Below are 22,862 nucleotides of genomic sequence, written 5' to 3' on the forward strand. Positions count from 1 at the left end.
ATGAACTCGCCTGTTATATTTACAGACTTGTTAATGCAAGGTGCTGGTAATATGTGTCTATAATAGACCTGCAGCAACATGATGTATTCATCCACTCAGGACTACATTGGGGGTTTTGGGGGGGGGGGGTTTGTTTGTTTGTTTGTTTGTTTGTATGTTTGTCATGTTAGTTGTGTTTATACAGTCTTTCAGATAATGCAGAGCACTGTGTGCACTTTTTACTCACTAAAATCTGAAGAAATCTACCTTGAGATGATTTTATTTTATTTTTTTTGTCATTTATGACATGTGAATACTGCTTATTAAAGAAACATACATAAATGCTTTATAGAGCAGCATAGACAAACTAATAATAAGTAGGCTTGGTGATTACTTATGTTGTTAATGTATGGAGAAAACAAACTTTTGTACTGTACTGTATATGAAACCACAAGGACATTTATGAGGGATCAATTGTGGCACAAATACACGAATGGAGTTAATGCATGGCTTTGTGTAAGGCTCGAGTGTTACCAATAACACAGTGCCTGTTTTTAAAGAGTAAACCATTTTTTAGCAGTATGACAGTTTTGTAACTGCTTTACTTGAATGGGTAAAAACTAAAGTTAGACGTTGCTTGATGTTGCTGTTTGTCTGGAAAATCAACCTCGTGCTTTTGCATTTCATATATGCTGAATGTAAAGTAAGCTGGCTTTACTTTTTTTCATCCCTAAACTTGAGTGTAGAATTTCAAAATGTAAATTACACAATTTGGTGTTGCCGTAAGGCTTTAAATGACTTTAATAAGCCTGACTGATTCTAGATTTTTGGGGCTAATGACTGCCAGATTTTGGTGGTCACCACATTCTAGTATCTGATGATATCATTATATCTATACACTGTAGATATTACTGTACAACAGAGGTGGACAATTAATTTTCCTAGGTGGACATATTAGAAACTGGAACGGTTTTGGAGGTAAAATAGATATAAAATTTTTACTCAACCATAAAATCTATTTTTACTAATCAAATTGCTCCAAATAACAGGAAAATGCATCAACAGTTTAAAGTAAGGTGACACGGACTCTCTTGTGAATAACTACTTGATTTTTTTTTTTTATTTCTTTGTAATAGTTGTGGGAATGTAGAGCTGCTTGGCAGACTGAAAATGTTGGTCTGTCATGTTCTGTGTCGTTATGTGACGGCTCTGGACACTAAAATGGATCAATAAAGGTGAACGGTTTGAGCTGATATCTTGCATCGCATCATTCAGTAAACACAACTGTTGATTATTAGCTTTTGGGCCTGCAGAGTCAGACGATTGACCCAGATAGCGCAGATGAATGGGGGTTGAGTGAGAAGTGTAGTGTTGGATATCACCCTGGTTAAGCCTGTCTGAGCCGCTTCTTGTCCCGGCTGATCTTCAGTTGCTAAATGCAGAATTTCAGCTCAGGCAGTTTGGAGGCACTCAGCTAATTTTTATCTGAGCAAAAGAATCAGTTTACCTGCGTGTTTAAAAAAAAAAGAAAAAGAAAGAAATGTTAGATTTCAGGTAGAAATTATCAAAGGATAACAATGACGATAAGTCCCCAGAGAGATTATGGTGAGTGCCAAAAGCTGATTTAAAAACTAAAGCCCTATCCTTGTTAATAGAGGTTTTTTTTAATGCTCACAATTGGTCAAACATTCGTAATAATTGTCTAATAAATATTTTTGAAGTGTGTAACCAAACCTTCAAACTGCACCAAAATGTAAGTTTCCTGTCAGCTTTCTTTATTACTGTCAAAGCGCCTGGAGATCTGCGAATTTGGTTTAATAGGTGAAAGGTGAGCGCTTCGCGGCTCCTAAAACCCGGCCTGAGGGGCGTTTAGTGACGTCACGCACAGGCGGACTAACCAGAAGTAAATAGAAACAACGCGACCGGAAACACAGCAGCTCCGACTTCAAAATAAAAGGCTTTTCAAAGTGTGGAAAAATTTTAAGATCCCTAGAAATGAATGCAATTAATTAATCGCAAGGTTAGGAAACAGTATGTAAATATTAAGTTTAACACAACAAAAATATACTTAAAATAGCATGAAGCTCAGTGAACTAGAAAACAATGAAAAATAAATCTTAAAAAGGTCAAACCTAATCTGAAATAACTATACAATAAAGTAAAAGTATACTAAAGAATAAAGTATAAGTATAATAAGTATAGTAAAAGTCTAATATACATGTACATTTAAACTCTAAATTCACCATTAAATAATAATGGACTATGTAATAAAAAAGTGAATAATAAAAATAATGGAAAGGTGTTGTTGTGTGTAAATCTTAACTATGTATAATTTATGTTGTTATTATAACTAATTCCAACTTAATTAAAACTATTAATTAATTTAAACTATGATACGTTTTATTCATTTTGTTAAAGTAATACAAAAGAGAATAATTAAATGGAAAATCTAAAATAAAATACAGTGCTGTGCAAAACTTTATTTTACTTCCAAGGACCCAGGTTTTCTTGTAATTATTATTTACAATTTGTGTCTTTTTTCTTTTTCTTTTGTGGTCCTGAGCAATACTTCTCGGGGCTTTTTTAGATCTTTTCTTTGGATAGTGGCACCTCCTTGACTCATTTTCAGTGAATAACCAATTCTAGAGGGATGTTTGATGAGAAGAAGACAAAACGCAAACAGAAACACTTGAAAACAACTGCTTATGGAACATGACAAGAAGCCCAATGACCACAAGAAGTCAGACACTAGAGGAGTATATCCCTAGAAGTCCATGCTCTGTTTGGTCCAGATCTTTACAACATTAGGCTGGGTTTTTAATGTTGTGGCTAATCAGTGTTTAAGTGCATAGTATTTGTAGCTGCATGATAATCAATAGTATATAACTGTGTAGTTTTTAATGTGATATAAAAGTACATATGGTGTCACCTCAAGATTGTGCTTATCATATTTTAAATGGTGCTTCAGTTTAAAGTAGCTGTAGGCTTGTATACTCCAAAATTAGTTTTATTTTGAAATGTTCAGGCGGAAGCCCTGTTCTGCATTTGGACTTGCTTGACGCTAGCCCAGCATGCTCGCTTTCAGTCCTGAAGAGAATAAAGTGTGCAGTGCCCTTGTAACCTGTCAGAAATCAGAGGTGGTACAGTCGGTTCCGGAGCACCAGCAGATGAGAGAGGGTAGGAGTGTCCGGCTTAGAGTGTCACAATTCAGGGACGTCAGGAAGCTTGCCCCCGGCTCCCATTAATGATCCCCGGCATGTGGAACTGCGTTCTCCTTGAATGACCTACACACAACCTATTGCACGAGTCCTGGACGTCGTTTCATCTCAGTTGAACCACCTGCCGGAGAGGAGCTGCAGCGGGCGGTCTACACAGCGGGCAACAAGTCGAAGCGAGTCTCTGGCAGGCCTCGAGCTGACTGTGGAGCAGCTGACCTGGACAACAATCATTTCGGGGGGCAGCCTCAGAAGGACCGGACAAGAGCTACAAGTTTCAGAGTCAGCGTTCAATGCTTGAGGCCGACAATTAAGGAGAAGGGGCAGTGCAGAATTTCTCGAGGGTATCGGCGTTCACATGATGTACACAATCACCAGAGGTCCCAGCAAACTCGTTACACAACGGAGGACAGGTGAGTGAATGTGGCCATTACCTAACGCGTGATGCAATGTAACGTCAGGCTGCTTTTGGCTCAAGAAAGCGAAAGTTTCGGGGTTGTTTCGTAAGGTGAAATGTTTGAGTGCTGGGTTACATCGAGTCTACAAACGCGTAATTTTTCCGTTTTTGCCCCAGGTAACACTCAGCAGGTCGAGAGCAAGTTCGGCGACTTGAAACTGAAGCCGACGTCCTGGATCACGTCAAAGTGAGTATGTTTACTTTGTGTTTTTATTTAATGTTTACCTTTTTTTTTTTTTTTTTTTTTTTGAGGGTTGCTTTGGGCGTGCTGCTGTTTGAGCAGCGCGAGCTCAAAATACTTTCCACGTGGACCGCGAGCGCGATCATATAACACGTAGGCGTGGCCTGGTTCCATTATCGGACACAACTTCTCGGGCCAATCAGAGGCGCCATTAGTTGAGGTGTGACACTGCATGGTGTAGCCGAGAGCTCTGCTACCTGAGGGGCCAACCCACCTCGCCTGCTGTGATTTATTAAGGTGTAGAAATATAAAGAAAATAATATAAAGAAAAGCCTAAATCTAGCCTTGATTGAAACTTCATCTACAAATGGCAAAACTAACTTAATGTACTGAGATAGTTAAGGTGGACTAACCAATACAAAGCTGCAGTCTCCAAAATGTCCAGGAAAAAATTGACCACTCTAAGAAAACCTTCTTGTGTGAAAGTTAGATTTACACTTAGATTTGCACTAATATATAACACCCCACCTTCAAGAAAACACCAAGTAGGTAATGGATGCCCTTTTCAGCTCATGTTCACCCTGCCCATGAAGAACCAAGTCAGTCTGTCCTGTCATAATCAAAGTGGCCACACCTTCACCAAGTAATCCAAGCTGCTAAATGAACATAAGACTTTTACTCTCACTTTGTAACGTGACTCCTGTGACTGTCTTCATCCAAAAAGCCGCTCCTCTGCAATTAGCTCTTGTGTTTTCTCCTTAGCTCTCCTCCTCCAAAGATCGTGTTCAATCGCCTCAACGGGAAACGGTACCACAGTGCGGCCGCACAGAAGTCTGAAAGCCCAGTGGAGGGATTCACTCCTGCACACGAGGAGAATGTCCGATTTGTATACGAAGGTGAGGATAAGGGGACCAATAGATGGGTGGTGATGTAAGTCAGAGTGCAAAGTGAGCCCTCCAAGACAAAAAGTCAGATCTTTATCTGAAAGGGGAGGTGGTATTAGTTACTAGAGTAGCTTTACATGATTCATAGTTTATAATGAGCCTTTTCAACCTGTTCTGGGTACTAGTGTAGCCCTTCAGTTCATCTCTTAAACCATTGTAGCTCCAGTTCCTCTTCTTTTTAAGACCTCTTAATACTTCCTATTGGCGGCCTCTCACAAAAGTTTGCACAGCAAGTGGTGGACCTGCGGTGCTCAGAGGCAGAGCTGTCTGCCTGAGGGGATCATACTGGGGCTTTCCACTCTGTCTGAAACCAAGCAGTTTAGAGCCCAAGCTTTTTGGTACTTGTACAATCAGTGATCTCACTTTTTTGACACTTTGGTCATCTTTAATAAGCGTCTTTAATAGGCTGATGATAATTTGGAAATCAGATGATCTTCTGCAATACACGTCCTCCTCTGCATAAGAAGCTTTGGATATACAGATGTGCAAAATTGTAATATTTACTGTTTGTATTTTTACCGTGTTGGTAAATTTCTCTTCATATGCTTAGGTTCAGAATTTATATCCTTTTATATCCTAAGGTAGTTTTCAGTAATGTTGGGTGTTGTTTTGCAAACTAATAACCTTTTTTTTTTTTTTTTTTTTTTAAATGACAAATACCTGGACTACTGCAAAAATTCAACTAGTTGTCAGTAGGTCTCAGACGAGTGCTGCTTCTAGTCAGTAAACCCTAACAATGAGTTAAGTCCAGGCCCTGCAACATTCACCCCCGTCTTGGAAGATTGTCCAGCATACCTCAGCGCCGGCCAGTATTTCATGCCGTGCTCGGATTGAATGATTTGTGGAGCTGAATCGGCATGAGCCAGCTATCTGTGTTACTCTTGGGCTGCTGCCAGTAAAGACTGCTCTGTGGCGTCCTTTTGTGACCACAAAGTTCAGCGCTTCACTTTTGTTCTCTGCTCAGACACAAGGAGGAACCGCTCTCACGCTCTGTCGAGTTGTTCGAAGAGAGAAAACCTCCTGCGGTTTATTCCAGTTGAACATGTTCACACAAAAAAGATAAAAATTGTAACAAATGTAACCTGCAGACATGATTAGAAAGCGTTTTATGCACCCGCATGCACACGTTCAACTGGTTTATTGTTTAACATCCTTAAAGCCGTTAGACATTAAATGTTTGGCTGACTATTGGAGCTCCAAGTAAGCAGAAGACATGTCCACAGAAACTAAACCTTGAGATTTATCTTGATTATTAAATGGAAAAACCTTCACCCTCAGCTGATAAACACAATCCGCCTACCAGACCAGTCCTCTCAAGGTTTGCAGCCTTCAAATGAATTTAGATAAATAGTGGTCAGAGCTGTGTAGATGTGCCCTTGAGCTCAGCTGCTGGTTGAAGATTTATTTTTATTTTTAGTGTCTTTTTGTATGAGTTCAGAGATTACAGGAAAAAATACACCAGTGTATCCATCCAACATCCAAATGGTAATTACAACTCCACGCGTGTGTGACTGTTTGCAGTGTGGCAGGAGGTGGAGCAGAAGCTGGAGGACGGCGGCAGAGGGGAGCTGGCTGGCAGCCAAGGGCCCGTTCAGTACTCCGAGAAGACCCCGAGTGCTGCGATGAAGAGTAAGTTCCCATGACTTTTAAAATGCCTCCAGTCATTTAGAAACTAACGTGACCACACTCATTTAATGTAATCTTACCGTATGTCTTTATGGCATCCTAACAGATAAACCTCTTCCTACTCATTAAGCTGCTCAGCTTTTGAACCTGTAATCTATGCATTTATTATGTCTGGGCCTTTAAACCCCTGAACCGATTGGCTATTTTCATCTCTCTGAATGAACAGCATGCAAGGCAGAGGGCAACTGTTGTAATAGTATTGCTTTAATTTTTAACCTCCTTTAATTTGAGAACCTGGCTATTCCAGATAAACCAGCCGTGACGACCAAATGTAGAGCACACACCTACCTGCCTCTTCCGCTTTCCTTTGTGTATCGCTACCCCGAAAAGCTTAAACCAAACCGGTTTCTAATCCTGAATTCTTTAGAATGTGAAGAAAAAAATATTATTATATATTTTTTATTTTTAAGAAGACCGAAAGCTTTTCAAATCTGAGAAATTAACAACATGACAAAAGGAGCTCTCCATTCAAGTGAAGGACAATGAATCGATTAAAGACGCAGGCTGGAATTCTTCAGCTGTTAATGTAACATTTTGTTCACGTGTAGAAAACGTACTTGCTCATTTGATTCAAGCTGAAGTTAAGCTTTCGTCTCTTGTCTCTCCTGCCGTCCTCCCCTCTGTGCAGACTTTGTGCCCATAGACCTGGAGGAGTGGTGGGCTCAGCGCTTCCTTGCCAACATTGCCAACCTCTCATGACTGTGATGAGGCATCGAGCCGGGACGAGGAGATGCACCGCGCTGATGCATCCGGAACTTGCCACACGGGTGGAAAGGTGGCGAGCCCGTCTTTGGGATCTGTAGCGTTGTGTCTAATTTGGAATGTGATTTGATGCCTCGTGCTTCACAACTGCTGTCGAGAAACCTGAGTGCACAACGATGCAAACACAGCGACCTGACTGGGAACTCTTGACAGCATTGACTTTATGTTGTGCTGCTCTAACGGATCTCTCTCTCTCTCTCTCCCCCTCTCTCTCTCTACTTGAATGATGTATCAGAAGCTATGAGATCTTCCCCTTGTTCAACAACCTGCTTCCTTTCTCAAGTGTGTTCAGCTCTGCGAGCATCTTGGTTAATCTTTGGATAAGGAAAAACAAAAACACACAAAATGCCTTTTCAACAACTTCTGTGAGATTGCATTTCTTTGCGCTTAACTGGCTCATATTTTGTTGTTGCAACACATAACACCTGACTGTTGTGTAATACAACACACTGAAGATTAACTTTGTATCACTGGGCGGACAAAGTGTAATATCAACTTTATTACATCAAGTGGTTTTGCTGTTTTGAAATTTTTAAATCAAAAGCCCTTTTCAGATATAACTTTACTGGCTGTTAAAGTGACAGTTTGGTCATTCAGACAGACATGTGACAGTATTGGAAAGACTGACTATAATCAGTATAAACTTAGTGGATGGCAACTTTTTAATGTTAGTGACAATGGAGAGGAGAACAAAGAGCAGGGTGTACGTGACATGTTGTGCTGTTCAGGCTGTTCTTCTTTGGGCTGATGTGTAAATGTTACTCTTTCTTAAAATTCCTGTCATGACTTTTATGGAAAAAGTGACCCAGGTGCTCATTTCGGACACCTTGTAAGGTGCAACAGGAGTGCATGTCTGAAGGGGGCTAAAGCAGCCATTTGTCAACCCCACACTACAGCCGTCATTAATCTGATTTATTTTCTTAATAAATGCAACATTGGGGGGGGAAACAAAAAAAAAAACAGTTAAAATACACCCGGTCCTGGTAAAACGGTGTCAATAATTACATAGTTATAAACCTGTTTTTACTAAAGATTTTCTCACCTGGGAATAATCAGTCTTTGTCTTGATCACTTAGATTTTCTTGTGGCCTTTTCAGTTATCAGACAAACGTTCCAAGCACAGAAATAAAATCTGCTATCTTTAAGTTTCTACATAAAACCATTCTTGCAGTGAGTTTAAAAGTGCGACTGTAATGCCTCCTTCCTCGCTTGCCTCTCTTTCACCTACTTTTGCCCGCCTTGCCTGTCCTCTTGACCCGCCTGCGGCTCGGTGCGGCGCGGCCTGGCTTGGCTGTGGTGAAGGTGATGCACTGAGAGTCCAGGTAGTCCATGAGCTTGGCGGCCCCCAGGCGTATCCCCGCTGCTTTGAGTTGCTCCTGAAGCTGAGACAGAACCAGAGGCTTATACTGGAGGATCTGACTGTACAGCTTGGAGTCGGACAAGATGAAGGAGCGCACGGCTTTGAGTCGATCCTGGAGCCGGGACGCTGCTTGAGAGGCAGAAATCCCGCCATCGCTGTCGGAGTCGCCGTCGGACGAGATGCATAATTCTGGATTGGACCTGATGAGAAGGAAGCGGTTAATTTTATAGACTCTACTAAGTGTCTGATTTTTAAAATGAGTGTCAGGTATCTAACTTGTATATCTGAGGGTCAAACGTGCACACACTAAGCAACAGCTGGAACTGGAAAGCTACTTCAATGGTTCCAAAATGTCTCCAATCAGCCACATGTCAGTAGTTGTGTGGTCGTGTGACCCCAGCCAGGCGTGTAAGGGGTCATGTTGGCACCAAATGATCAATCACAAAACATGAATGAAATCAAGTTTTAACCTCCCAAATATGAGGAATTGTACTTGTAAAATGGGCTAAAAGCAACTCCTGATATTGGCTAAATTATCTGATCCAGAAACTCAGTTGATGGATGTGTGCAGATTGTTTTCTCTCTCTGTCCTGCATTACTGGAGCTGCTGCTGTTCTTTCTGTGCAACACTGTAATTGTGTTAAAAGAAGCCAAAGGTCCCTGAATACTATTGCCCTGCTAATCCAATCACCAAGCGTCACTACAGAAATCCCATTTTCCAGGAGAACTGAGCGGGTGAGTAGTGGTGCTTTTCTACACACCGATCTGTTACCTGTTACAAAAACAGCATTCAGGCAAGTTACCTTAAATTCTAGTTCATATCAGCGCCATCAGCTCATGATACAGAATATCTGTGTGTGAATTTGAATTAATGCTTCATAGTATATAAAAGCAATTTACAGTAGCGTTCAACACATTTGCTGATAAAGTTTATATCACATATAATCAGCATCATTTTGAACTTTTTCCCCATTCTGTGCATTTTAAGCTCTTTCTCTCAGGAGCACTAACATCACAAGTCTTTGACTCATCGTTATATGGCTGTTATCTCCACTCTGTTAATGTAATTTTAGATAGTGGACATAATTAGATGAAGTATTTTAAATCACAAAATGGCATTTTTATACATTTCAAATTTCCCCAAAGAATCTCATTCATAAAGGTTGTTTATCTTGACTTTATAGCTGTGCAGTCACTACTGACTAAATTCATTGTTGTTTTCCCAGGTAGGAACAAAAAACAACATTCTAGAGCTCAATTAATAAAAACACTAAAAATGTAAGCACCCTCTGTATAGCTGTGGGTTGTGATGTACACAGGTGAACACTTTGGTGTCATTCTGAGGCAACAGCACAGCAAATTACACACAATGACCATAGCAGGTTACAAACTGGTGCTATTCAGCTGTGAAGGAGGGCAATGGTGTCTAACATCCTCCTCTTCACAATCCTCATGCATTGTGTCGACTCTTGATGGACTTCACATCTTTAAACTAAGACATTATCTTCTGAATGTTCACGACTGCCAAGAGATGACTTGGTGTGAACCTTTGATGTCATTTGATTTGTTACCAACACTAGTACAGGTGCACACAGGCGAGCAACTCTGAATCCATCAGAAACATGGCTCCTGGAGAACACAGGCCACTGACTGAGTCTATAGTCAAGTGCTCTGTTATGTAACACCTAAGATGATCTACACGCTGCGGAGTACCTTTCCGATTCTTCACTGGCTCCAGCTGAGGAGGTGTTGGAGCCCTGTGAGTTGGACAGAGGCTCCGCCACCTCATCACCGTTGTGCTTCACAGGGCACACATCAGCAGGTGCTCGGGGTTCTTTAAACTTCACAGTCTGGGCGCAGGACACTGGCCTGCTGGCAGGGGGCTTCATCTGAGCTGTGGCTCCTGAGACTGAGGCCTCATCCTCAGAGTCTGAGCTGACCAGCTGGTGTGTGTATTGGTGGATCTCCTTCAGTTTTAGGATCATCTGGCGCTTCGGTAAAGGCCGAACGCCAAACCTGCACAGAGGCGAAAGTTAAAGGCATTTGCGAGGCACAGACGGACTAACAGATGGACAGAAGGAAAACAGCCTGACAGCGAGCAGAGCCAGACAGACTGCGTTGACAGTGACACCAGGGGAGCTAATCGGATAGATACCTCACTTAATCGCTGTGATTAGTTAGAAAAAAAAAAAACTTGGCCTTGTATCTAATCTTTAACGAGAGGATGAGAGTGAACCAACTGACCTGTTGAGCTTGTTCTTGAGCTCCGGCGTGTCCATGTCAGAGTAGTGGGGCATGGGAGTGATGGGCACCAAGGTGCGCTGCCTTTTGCTGTGAGACGACACTGATGAAACACAAGAAGAAGACACTGTTTAGGCACAAAGTCTAATTTCTACACTAGAAGTTCATAAATAGAAGACAAGTGCGTGCAGTCCTTTAAAAAATCCCAACTAATTATTTATTCAACAGAAATTAAGCAATATATCTGTAATAGCCCGCAATCATATCTTAAGTTATACTAATTGTAAAGCATTTGAATGAATTGGTGATATTAAACAATATAGATAAAATGAACCTGATAAAGCAATAAGCCCCCAAACAACACATTATTCCTTGTTTTCCACTTGAATTTAATCAATACTTCAAACTTTTACCAGTCAATTTGGTTTTAACCTTGAAATGAGGCTCAGATATAACATTCTTTCACAATTAACAAGTTCGTGCTTATTAAAGTTAACGAGCACAACATTAATTAATGTTGCAGAGTCTCGACTTTAAAATATAAAGTGCCTTGAGATGCCTATTTTTTTTGTTTGGTGCTTTTTAAATAAAAACAAACTGAATTAATTGTGGAGGCTGTTTGAGAACTTGTGGTCGATAATAATAATTATCTGTCTTTTTGTGATTTTATTGCTCTGGAATGTGTCGGTTGCTTATGTATATAGCACTACTTTGTCTATATTTCTCTTGCTATAAGAGCTGTGTAACACTAAAATTTCTAATTTTGGGGATAATAAAGGTTTATTCTATTCTATTCTATTCTATTCTTTCTGTCTTGGTGGAGAAGAGCATGTTTTTAAGCCTGTCACTCGATTTTTATAGTATGTGTAGCCCTGTGCAGGCTTGTCGTCCCAACCACAAAGGTACAGCATGTACAACCCTGTGAATACAGACAATAACTTTCTACTTCAGGCACAGGTTGTCTGGTAGAGTGAAGAATCTGATTAGATTTTGAAGCAACTCTAGTATAAATTATGTATTAGAGGAAAAATACTTCTTGATATTTAATAAAAATTAAGACCTGTTGATACATATTGGGATGGTTTTTATAATTTAGGCTAAAACAAATATTATTTAGTAATATGCAGTTTATATTTATGCTGGCAAATTACACAATAGAAATACTTACCTGGGGTCTTATGATAGGTTGAGGGGTTCACCCTCTTAGAGAGAGGAAGGTGTTCCTCCTCCTCTTCTTCTTCTTCCCAGCTGTCCCATATTTTGGAGTCCAGGAGGCCGTTGTCAATCTCTGGTGTGGTCAGCAATTTGGCTTTAGGTGGGGACGTGGTGATGGAGGGACCTGCATGCACCTGAGAGCTGTGACATTTAGGTGTGGAAGGGGTAGTCACGCCACCACAGCGGTTTAAAGACTCGCTGCTGTGTCTGGACGATTCAGGTCGACTGGTGGGAGAGGTTAACGACTGGGCTGTTTCTCGCTGCCCGCTGTCCTCCAGCCTCAGACTGAAGCATCCTGGATCAGCGTCTACACACACATCGAGTCCCCATGAATCATTGAACGCTATGGGAGGCTCATCCATGGCCATGAAACTCTGCTGAAAACTAGATTCTTCAACATCTGCCTCTATTTTTATTTCTCCCTCCTGTCCTTCATTGAACATTTCTTCAGTATGATCGGAATCTGCCTCTCTTCCTTCCTTCTCATTCCTTAACCTCTTTTCATAAATGCTGGAATTAAGAGAACATCGACTCTGACTAGAAGACACGGTGAGCCTCGGTGAACTTTCTAAACTATGAGAAGACGAAGCGCGTGGGCCTGAAGGGTCAGACAAAGGGGAGAGGTGAAAGCTCCCCAGGTCTGTTTTCTCTGGGCTATCTGATGGTGCTCTCTCCCTTTTCTGACCCATTGAGTTCTGCTTACTGGGATGAGTGTGAAGCAGGGAGGAAGCAAGACGCATAGGGGAATGGTGGAGCTCCGTTTGTAAGGGAGTACTGCTGTAAGGTTGGGGGTGGCGCTGAAGAGGAATATCACGCTTTGAAGAAGCTTGGAGAGAATCAAGGTGAGTCGAGCTTGAGAGATTTGACAGTTTAGGCTGAGGCAGGGGAACTTTGAATCGCTCTCCATCGTTCCTTGAATCATCACTATTCTCTCTTTTTGGAGAAAAGCTGAAGTTCCTTTCTATCTTCAACCTGGAGACACTGCCCTTCATTTGGTCGGTGTCGGCAGAATCCTTGGTTTCACTGTTGGAGGGGTGAAGGGTGCTCTTAAGAGTAGGAGAAGAAAAAACAGAGGGTGATGATGGGGATGTTTGACTTCTCCGAAACAGCTGCGTCCTGCACATGCTGCTTCTGGTCTGAGTGGAGCTGCTCCTGGTGCCGCTGCCAGGACGGACAGGTGTGGACGGGATCAGCCAGGAAACTTCTGGAGAACAGTCTAATTGATCACCAGCACTGTGCCCCAAACTACTGGCCTCTTTATTCAAAGCTGGTTCATTGGGTGCTGAGTTGTGCCTGGATTTGATTTCTGTATAACCGGGAGAACGTGGTAAGGGGCTACGGGAACTAAGAACAGCAACATCCCCCTCAAGCTCCTCACTGGAGTCTGACAAAACTATGAGCTCAGGTTCGTCTTTTTTCTGGGCTGAATCAGGAGAATGAGGGGTGCAAATACTATAAGGACCTTGGCTTTCTCGCTTCATGTCTTCCAATAGATCTTTCTTGGGCATTTTCAATTCAACTGGATTTTTTCCCTTGTCTCCACTGCCACCCATGTCACCTACTTGTCCAGGGGACACACCTGGAACTGGCAAGTTGGATGTCCCTGGTGGAGGACTGATGGAAGGATCACTAACTACACTTGCTGAAGACTGAAGCAAAGCTCTCCCTGAAAATTCATATGATGGTTTACAAGGGGACTGCTGAGAAAGGTGCACCTTTGGCAGACCAGAGGTAGAAGCTAAGGAGGAAGGCTCTGCTTCCTCGTACACCCCCCACGAATCTGAAAAGAGACGGCTGTAGCTGCGATCCAGGCTGGGGTCGGGCTCACGTTGAAAGTCAGGTTGCAGTTTTTTGTCACTTAAGCTTTTTTTAGTTTCTCCATCTTCTTCTTCATCTAGCGCCTCCTCCTCCTCCTCCTCCTCCTCCCTCTTTCTCTGCGTGGACGCAAACTCATAGATCTCCTCCAACTCTTCCTCATTCACTTTCTCTTCGTGAATCTCTCTATCGCCTGACGTGACCTCATCAGCTTGATGATCCACTTCCAGGCCTTCATCTCTTCCTCTGTCTGAATCTTCCCCGTCGTCACCGTCAGCATCGTCTTCGTTCCACATGGAGCGGAGGAGCTCGATGAAGGCCTGGTCTGTTTCCTCCTCCTGGGTTAAGTAGTTGCCCTCGTCTCTCAGAGTCTCCTCTTGCCCAAGATGACAAAGCTGTTGTAGCTCCTGCAAGTCAAACCTGAAACAGGAAAGAGAAACGAAAGAAAGAAGCTTTCACAACAGCGTCAAATTTTAAGAGTTCTTACATGAAATTCAGAAAATATCAAAAAGAATAATACTTTTTTAAGTATTGTTTTTTATATGATTTTAATGTTTTATTTAAAAAAATGGAAACTCTTAACAGAAGTTCTTTTCACACATGCATTAGAGCCCTGAACCTTTCTCAGCTTATCTAAAGCAGCTGTATGAGAGAAGTCAATTATCTGACTCAGTCACATCACAGTCAAACCTGCCAGCTTCCAACACGCTCTCTCACATGTACGCCGTCTCCTCGTGTGTCCTACATGTGAGAAAGAATAACTGCGAACCACATCCTGACTGCATTCTCCAGATGTTTCCCATGTGTATATGTTTAAAAACATCTGGGCTTCTAATTTAAGTGCAATTACGAGAACCAGCTCTGTTTAATAAAGAACAAAGCTAGACAACAAACAAGATCCTGGTTTATAGGATGAAATATCGACTGTTTAAGGCATTTGAGCTTTTTGGTGGGAGCAGACATCCACTCTAGTTTTAGGTTTTGCCATTAAAACTTCCCTCTTTAATAAGACATACTGTAATTGCTGGTTCAGGTGACCCTGAACCGCCCCATCGTTGTGACACTATTGCCCCGGGCTACTAGGGGAACTCCGAGCGGCATTCTTTTTTTTGTTTTGTTTCTCTCTCATTTTCAGTCTGCATGTATTTATGCCACTGCTGCACGCATAAACTTTTGCTTTGTATTTTGTGCTTTGGACTTTACATCCTCCATCTCCTAGTACCTTTGTGCCAGCTCCAGCACATGAGGCTGCAGCGATGCCGGTAAGGAGAAGTGGGCTGTGTAGAGATACTGTAGAAGAGCAAACACTGCTTGGGCCGGGACGTCGCTGATCAACACCCTCTGAGCAGGAGGCACGCCTTCCTCCTGCACCCCAAAACCACTTTCATGCATCTGTGACGCGAGCAGAAGAGCAAATCGACTCTGAAAAAGCTGAATTAATTCATAAGAAACTAAAGAAACAACTTTAAACAAAACAAAATTCCCAATTTGTTTTTAAAGCATTGAAATAAAATCACATTCACACGGCTTATTCTTTCAAGCAAAATGAAATCTCAACCTGGAGCATCGCACACTACAGTATGCATCAGTGTAGACCTTTAATTACCTCTTACAATCATACTATTATTATTTATACTACTTGCGTCAATTTTTACACTAATTAGATTATATTTCATACTTGCAAAACATGACAGAACAATATGCATAATAATGCATCCCTGGTGTTGCACATCAGCAGAGCTTTGATGTGCAACACAGTAATAACTGATTTACCAATTCTGCCAGCAGGGGGCAGCGAGCATACACCATGAAGGAATGTGCAAAGAAGACTTCTCCACTGTCCACCTGGAGCTGGACATCACTGAGCTGAGGGTTGTTCACCATGCTGCTCAGGTCTGACGCCAATGTGGACAGCGCTAGCTACAGGGGGAAAACCATCACAATACAATGACGTATGTTAACATGTTATTTAGGTCCTGATATTTATTTTATTATAATTATTGCTTTAAAAGAACACAATGAATTAAGGTGATTTAGAAACTGTGTCATCACAAAGTTAGCCTGCAGCATGCAGAACGGTTTGCATCACAGCTGGGCAGATGGATGTTGAGCCAAACTGTGCATTGCTGGAAAGCTTATAAAAGATGACATCGTTTATAAACATGACATCATGAGTCATGTTATAGGACTCTGTGCAACCATATGAAAAAACGAATTACACCCCATGACTCAGTAGGCTGTAGAAGCATATCTACCAGTGATCAACTGAAATAATTCTTTTATATGTGTGACTGTATCAGTGTCTCTGTCTCGCATCACTGTGGAGGAATTTTGTCCCACTTTTCTTTACAACATTGCTTCTGTTCATTAAGGTTTGTGGGAATTAGTTGGCAAGTTCCCGCCACAGCACTTAAATCAGGTTGAGATTTGAATTTTGGGCCAACTGCAACACCTTGACTCTATTTTTTTTTTTTTTTTTAGCAGATTTGCATCACTGTCCTGCTGCATGACCCAGTTTGAGCGAGAGAGGTGGGCTCAAATTTGACTCTACAAATACTTTGTTATTCAGATGAGTTTATGGTCAAATCAATGACTGCAAGGTGCCCAGGTCGTGTGGCTGCTCTTCACCAGCACAGCGGCTCGTACCAGCGTATGAGGTATCTTTATTGGACAACTTACTGACAAGTAGCCGTATGACTGTTCACTCAAATAAAATATCTGGAGGCGACTCTTTATATTTGGCAGCTTTTTACAACAAACCCTTGTTTATACTCCAGAACAAGAGGGCCAGATTAAACTTGGCCTGAAAACATCTAGGGACCTTACTACAGATCTAACTGAAAGAAAATAAAGCGGTCCTACAAAAATAGTACTTAAAAGATTTGGATAGATGAAATTAATGAACATAATGGAAATGTTAAGAAACATCTTACTGATAGGTGGCTGTCTCCAACTTTTTCCCTTGGTTGCTCAGCTGCTGTCATCGCTTGGCTATGTCTTTCCTCAGCATGAGTGTGGGCCCTTTCTGGCAGGAAGCCACTGGCACAGAGGTCAGCCTGCTCCTCTGATTCCTCCTGGATGAAGCCGCTCTCGCTGGCGTTGTCTGCAAAAAAAGGTTAAATAGTTTAGCCTCATGTTTAGCACGATGTTAAAATGTTTATAAAACTTATATAACCAACACCCACAGTTTTAGTTTTTCTTCAACATACACAGCAAGAACAGAAGACAGTGAACAAAGGTGTGTATGTGATGTGTTCACCATATTTTAGGCGCTTTGCCTTTTATTTAAATGTTCAAATTAAACTCTACAGGTAATAACATCATAATTTTATATCATATAAAATATCAAACTGTCAGTTAACTTATTGGTACAATTTTCACATTAGGTAAGGCTTTAATGCTGCTCCACTTTAAATAAAAAAATGTTTTAGGACATAATTTCTGTCCGCGTGTTTTACCTTTGGCTGTGTATCCATACTGTGTGAGTGTCATGCCTTCGTCAGCCAGGTCCATCAGGTCTTGAAGAACCTGACTGCTCACTGAGAGCTGCCCTGTACCGGGCGTGGAGGGAGCCGGGGAGCAGGAAGCCGTCTTGGCAGAGGATGGTAGGATGGAGGTCCTGAACCCAGTGGTGGGAGTTCCTTTGGCCACAGGTTGAACACAAGACTCGGGCTTGTCGCTGGAGCCTTCTGAGGCTGCATCAGTCTAGAAGTGGAGGAGTTTTTGGTCAGATATTGTAAGACATGCAAGATCACACTCTTCTCAGTATGAAGATCCACTGGGACCCATTAGTGATTCCAAAACACAACATTTTTCTCTCAACAGTTTTATCTGTGCTTAAAGTTGCATCTGATTAAAACAAATGATCAAAAGAGGTGCTTCCATTCAATCGAATTGATTAAATCCTCCATTTAGTTGAAAACTGACGCAATAACACAATAAAAAATAAACATGTCTTAGGTCTCACTCACCATTGCTGATACCCAGGGTGAGAAGAACTCCCTGAGCTCCGGAACGTAGAAATCAGACAGACAGCTGGAGTCTCCGTCAAGCAGTCGGCTTTTCTCCCAGAGGGGGGCAGCACCGCTCCAGCTATGCAGAGTGCTGGGGCTGCGAGGCGGGGTTGGGGGACAGTCTGGAGGGCTGCGCAGGAGAAGAGCAGAAACACGTTCCTGCAACCTCCTCAGTGCCCCCTCAGCATCCTGAATGAGAAGTAATGGAGCAGGGCGAGGGGCGACTCCTTTTTTTCTCTTTCCACGCCCTTTACCTGCACGAGGGGAGCAGAGGATTTAGGTCCTGCCGATATTTGAAAACTTCCTCATTAAATTTGAGTAAAAAACAACTTAATGTAACCTTTTAGTTATTAAATATCTAATAGACAGTCACATATACACTGCTGCAGGGCTTTAAAACAGCAACAGGTATGCAAACCCACAATCTACCAACTGTACTGTTAAATATTTGTTACTCATTGACAAAAACAGGACGAAAACCTTCCTTGTTAAACCTTTTCTTTGCTCACGTTTGCTCTTGAGCTGTTACTGGTATTTATTCTGACTTGGTTTGATAACTGAGAAATGACCGGTCCTGATCAGCTATCATTATTAGAGACAAAGCTAAACCAAGATCAAAGGCAGGGTATCCTGGCTGCAGGGTGTGTTGATAATTAAATATTAAACTAAAGCTCAAATGTCAAATTAATAAACCACACCTAAGTTTCTGACTTTGAAAACTGAGTTGGGAATTCAGTAAATGTAAATGTGTTTTATCTCTTCTGTACTTTGGGCTTTTCCTACTGTGACCTTGCTTAATGCAGGCATTTCTGTCTCTGGAGCTGCAGGTTTCTGAGGTGTGACAGAATAAGAAGCTGGAACAAGAAATTGTTGTAGGAGAAGATTTGAATTTGGTACTCGAGTTTTATCTATCTTTATTTATCTTCTCCCCTCTCCCTGCTTTTTGAAAAACACAGATACCTGCGTCTGGCCTCCACTTCAGATCTTGAGTCACTGACGTGTGAGAAGTGCCAGTCTTTGTGTGATACTGCCTCTCTTCCTCTTTCTTTTGTTCCAGCAGGGAGGAGGACAGAGCCAAAGCCACCATGGTCTCTTCATCCAGGGCTTCGGGCTTTTTCTTGGGCTTCTTCCGTGCCTGCAGGCCTGGCTTGGTTGGGCCTTTCCTTTTGGTGCCCACAGCTTGAATGCTGAAGAAGAAAATGGCTAGAGTTAGATGTCATCTATCTTTTAGTTATGCAACAAAGTTATCGTCTGACTTACAGTAAATTAGCAGTGGCAGCACTCTGGGTTTCCTCAGCTTGTCTCTGCAGAGCCTGTATCAGCACAGCCGGTGAGACGTCCATATCTGAAGAACAGCGCTTCAAGTGGACCGAGCGGCTCTTCTGGGACTTGAACTTCTTACCACAGATGGGACAATCAGGAACACCAGAAGGTGGTGGAGGAGGAGGTGCAGGAGCCGCAGGGCCACTCTTTTCACTCTCATCCAAACACCTGTACAGAGAGATTTTTGACAAAAATGAAAAAATATATATATTCTGATTATTCAGAGAGACACTTTAGGTAAGAGTTCATGTATCTGCAAAGAAATCAAACATTTTGTAAAACACAGAAACTGAGGATGATTTTTTTTTATTTGTGGAAAACTCTTATAACCCCAGGATTTCATTATTTTAATCAGATGTTTGTCATTATACTTTATGAAGTTATGACCTGAAAATTAGAAAAGGTATTGTTTTATTTTCCAACAAATCATTTAAATGCAACTTGGTGCACTCAATGAGTGGAATCCTTGAACTCCACATGGAGGCTACTTGTCCAATAAACACTCTCTTACAGTGCTGTAACAGTGAAGACAAACTTTTTAATGTCATTTAGCCTCCCTGTGTGTCCACTAGTATGTAAAGCTATCATCTAAAATGCAATCAAAATCCTCAGACCTGTTAAGATGCTGTGTGCGACCCTCTGCTGTCATGTGTGTTAAGTCTCTGTGGCAAATCTGACAGAAGAAAAGCCCTCCATCCTCCAAGTCCACAATCTGGGCCTGCGCTGCCTCTCTGTCCAGCTCCTGCTGCAGCTGCAGAGCAAGAGCCTCATCGTTGTCTTGAGGCTCTGGAGGAAGAGCAGAGCTGAAGGTATCTGGAGTATCTGCGAACAGCCCGGAGACAGAAATATACGGGTTAAAGTGAGGGATAGCAAGAATAACACAGCAACATTTCAGAAAACAGGATTTCAAAATAAGGAAAAGGTATGGGCCACATTTCCTATTTTTCAACGATAGAACTCAGTCCCTGGGTAACAGGTTGTTAGTAGTTTGTCAACAGTCAAGGTAAATTCTATATGGCATATACTGAAATATAATGATGCAAATTTAAAGTGTAAAATTTGGGAAAAAATATGTCTCGGATCAATACAGACACAGAAAACCCTACATAAAATATTACAGTGTTTATAAGGTCTACCTTTGTCTTCATAATGTTGCTGCTTTTGCCATGTTTAGACTGTCAGGCAGATTAATACTATCCTTGTGTCACAAATCACCCCTGACACTCACCATCAAACACTCCATCCTGTCAACACTGTCTTCTTCAGCTCTTTTGTGCACTGCTCATTGCTTTTAATGGTTGAACTCAGGTATTTAAACTCATTCACCATTACTACCTCTACTGTTCAAGGTGTAGCCCGTCTCTCACCCTATAACAGCTGGAAACAGCTTCAACCCTATAAACCTGAACTGGATAAGCATAAGAAAGAAGGTGTATGCTTATTATAGTTAAGTAAACTAAACTAAACTGAACTAAAAGCTAAAACTTGGTGTGCAAAAAAACTTTTAATTATGTAATATAAAAATAAAATCTAAACTAAGTAAAATAAAATAAGAATGTAAAGCAAATGTCTTTAGATTTTGTCAGTTTGATCAAATTTGTTATTGCAGTCAGTTTGATCAGACTCTTGTGCATCTGTTAATCCAGAGAGCAGAGATTCATATTTTTATATTGTTGTATTTCTCTACTGTGCAGTTCTGAGCCTGGCAATTCTTGCCCCTGACAAATACCACCCATTAGATAACAAAGGAAAACTGAATATAATAAAAACCAAAGCTAAACATTTTAACTATAAAAACTAAACCACTCTAAACTGCCTGAACCTAAATTGAACACAAACACAACACAAACAAAACTAATGAAAAAACAAAAACTGAGCAGGAAAAGAGAGCACATCAAAGTAAGGGATGCAGTAGACTGGAGAGGATTCTGTCATCTCACCCTGATTTTTTTGCTGTGTAAAAGGAGTAGAGTTGTTCTCGTGGTTTGCTGGTTGGATGTGAGTTTTGTGCACCATCTTCTGTGGACTATCTCTCTTGAACTGCTTCATCCTCAGGAGCACTTTGTCTTTCGCTCTTAGGCCGCTTTGAGGACTTGGCCCTGCTTCCTTTAAAGGCTCAGCTGATGGCCAAGCATCCCCTGACTGATGTCCAGCCTCTCCATTGACCACACGCGTTTCTCCTCCACCATCATCGCCAGCACCAGCAGCAGAAGCAGGCTGCGTCCAAGATAGCCTTTTGATAGAGTTAAGAGCTTTTTTGTTATTTCTCCTTCTCTTATCCTCTTCGCTTGCTTGACTGGAGGTCTGCTTATCTGCTTTCCTCGCCTGTCTGGCTTCACCTGGTTTCTTGCGGACTCGTCTTAGATGCTTCGAGCTGAAATCTTCAAAATCCTGGTCCGAGTCATCCATTATACTGTATTTTTTTTCGCAATAAGAGGCTTTTACGATCACCCTGCAAAAAGACAACTAGTTTAAGCTGGATCCACTGATGTGAAACGATGGAGGGAAAAGGTTTAATTTGCATGTAAGTAAATTTTGCGCGGGTAATTCTGTATTCAAATAAAAACAGCGATGCTATAATTACATGCACACTGAGACAAATGGAAATAGTTATATGTGGCACAGATGTTTGACAAATCATGCCACAAAAGGTATGGAGTGAAAACAACAGCTAGCCACTTATGCTAGCACCTCTATACTTACCCATATTTGAAGAATTAACTGTTTAATTTTCTGCCTCATTGTTTACAGAGGCCGCCGAAGAGTTTATTTTCATTCATTTAAAACCATATGTAATTCTATAGAGTTTTTTATTAACTAAAAAGCGTAGAAGACAGCAAACAACACTTGTTTTCATTTCAAAGCTACGCCCCAAACCGCTTCATTTAAAACTTCCGGTCATGTGACGGTGAAAGCAACGAATAACTGGCTGCTGTCGAGGTCATGTGACTAAAGCGAGTGACTTTGGACGGAATCCGTAAATAACAGTTTAATATAATCATTTATAAACGCTTTATTAAAGATTTCCAACACTTTTTTAATTGTTTTAAACTAAATAATGATTTTTTAAAAACCAGTTTAAGACCCAGGCTTGATCAACATGTTCCTTAAAGCAATCACACTGCAGCAACTCAATGAATTTACACATGTCAACATGGTCAAGATGACCTGAAGCTCAAACCATACCACCACAATGGGAAAGAAAGGTGATTTTAAGTGACTTGGCATGCGACATGATTGCTAGCGCCAGACGGAATGGTCTGAGTATGTAGAAACTGCTGAGCTGCTGAGATTTTCCAAAACAACCATCTCTATGGTTTATAGAGAATGGGCCGAGAAAGAGAAAATATCCAGTTAGTGGTAGTTCTCTGGAACTTGTTGATGTCAGCGGAGGATGGCCAGACTGTTCCAGCTGATAGGAAGGCAACAATGACTCAAACAGCTGTTGCAACCGAGGGAAGTGGATCTCTGCACGCATGACACCTTGAAGCAGATTAGCTAATGGAGAAGTTCACAAAGCCTACCTGAGCACTGTTGCTGATCATGTCCATCACTTTATGACCACAGTGTAAAGATTTTATCCATATCGGATGGATAAGTTCTTTGTACTCAAATAGCCTCCACAGTCACCAGAGTTTGGGGATGTGGTGGAACAAGAAATTCACATCGTG

The 22,862-nt window shown here is 41.6% G+C and overlaps 2 protein-coding genes across 2 annotated transcripts; one reads left to right on the forward strand and one right to left on the reverse strand.

Annotated features, from left to right (window-relative positions):
- The first annotated feature begins 3,071 nt into the window (after positions 1 to 3,071).
- Positions 3,072 to 7,561, forward strand: mcrip2 (MAPK regulated corepressor interacting protein 2). The gene is made up of 5 exons (XM_085355047.1): positions 3,072 to 3,607; positions 3,769 to 3,838; positions 4,595 to 4,728; positions 6,298 to 6,405; positions 7,091 to 7,561. The coding sequence occupies exons 1-5, from the start codon at positions 3,553 to 3,555 to the stop codon at positions 7,159 to 7,161; spliced, it is 438 nt and encodes a 145-aa protein (XP_085211173.1). The 5' UTR covers positions 3,072 to 3,552; the 3' UTR covers positions 7,162 to 7,561.
- Positions 7,562 to 8,377: 816 nt separating this feature from the next.
- On the reverse strand, positions 8,378 to 21,907 carry slx4 (SLX4 structure-specific endonuclease subunit homolog (S. cerevisiae)). Its single transcript, XM_085355046.1, has 14 exons — positions 21,895 to 21,907; positions 21,132 to 21,643; positions 19,806 to 20,013; positions 19,129 to 19,359; positions 18,829 to 19,055; positions 17,827 to 18,122; positions 17,314 to 17,560; positions 16,789 to 16,958; positions 15,629 to 15,775; positions 15,078 to 15,247; positions 11,994 to 14,275; positions 10,829 to 10,928; positions 10,298 to 10,600; positions 8,378 to 8,784 (listed from the first exon to the last, which is right to left on the reverse strand). The coding sequence occupies exons 2-14, from the start codon at positions 21,598 to 21,600 to the stop codon at positions 8,445 to 8,447; spliced, it is 5,190 nt and encodes a 1,729-aa protein (XP_085211172.1). The 5' UTR covers positions 21,601 to 21,643; positions 21,895 to 21,907; the 3' UTR covers positions 8,378 to 8,444.
- Positions 21,908 to 22,862: the final 955 nt, after the last annotated feature.

The sequence above is a fragment of the Diplotaxodon limnothrissa genome, linkage group LG6 (assembly GCF_057381915.1).
Source record: "Diplotaxodon limnothrissa isolate DT_005_m linkage group LG6, D_limnothrissa_male_GT1.1, whole genome shotgun sequence".
Lineage (NCBI taxonomy): Eukaryota > Metazoa > Chordata > Actinopteri > Cichliformes > Cichlidae > Diplotaxodon > Diplotaxodon limnothrissa.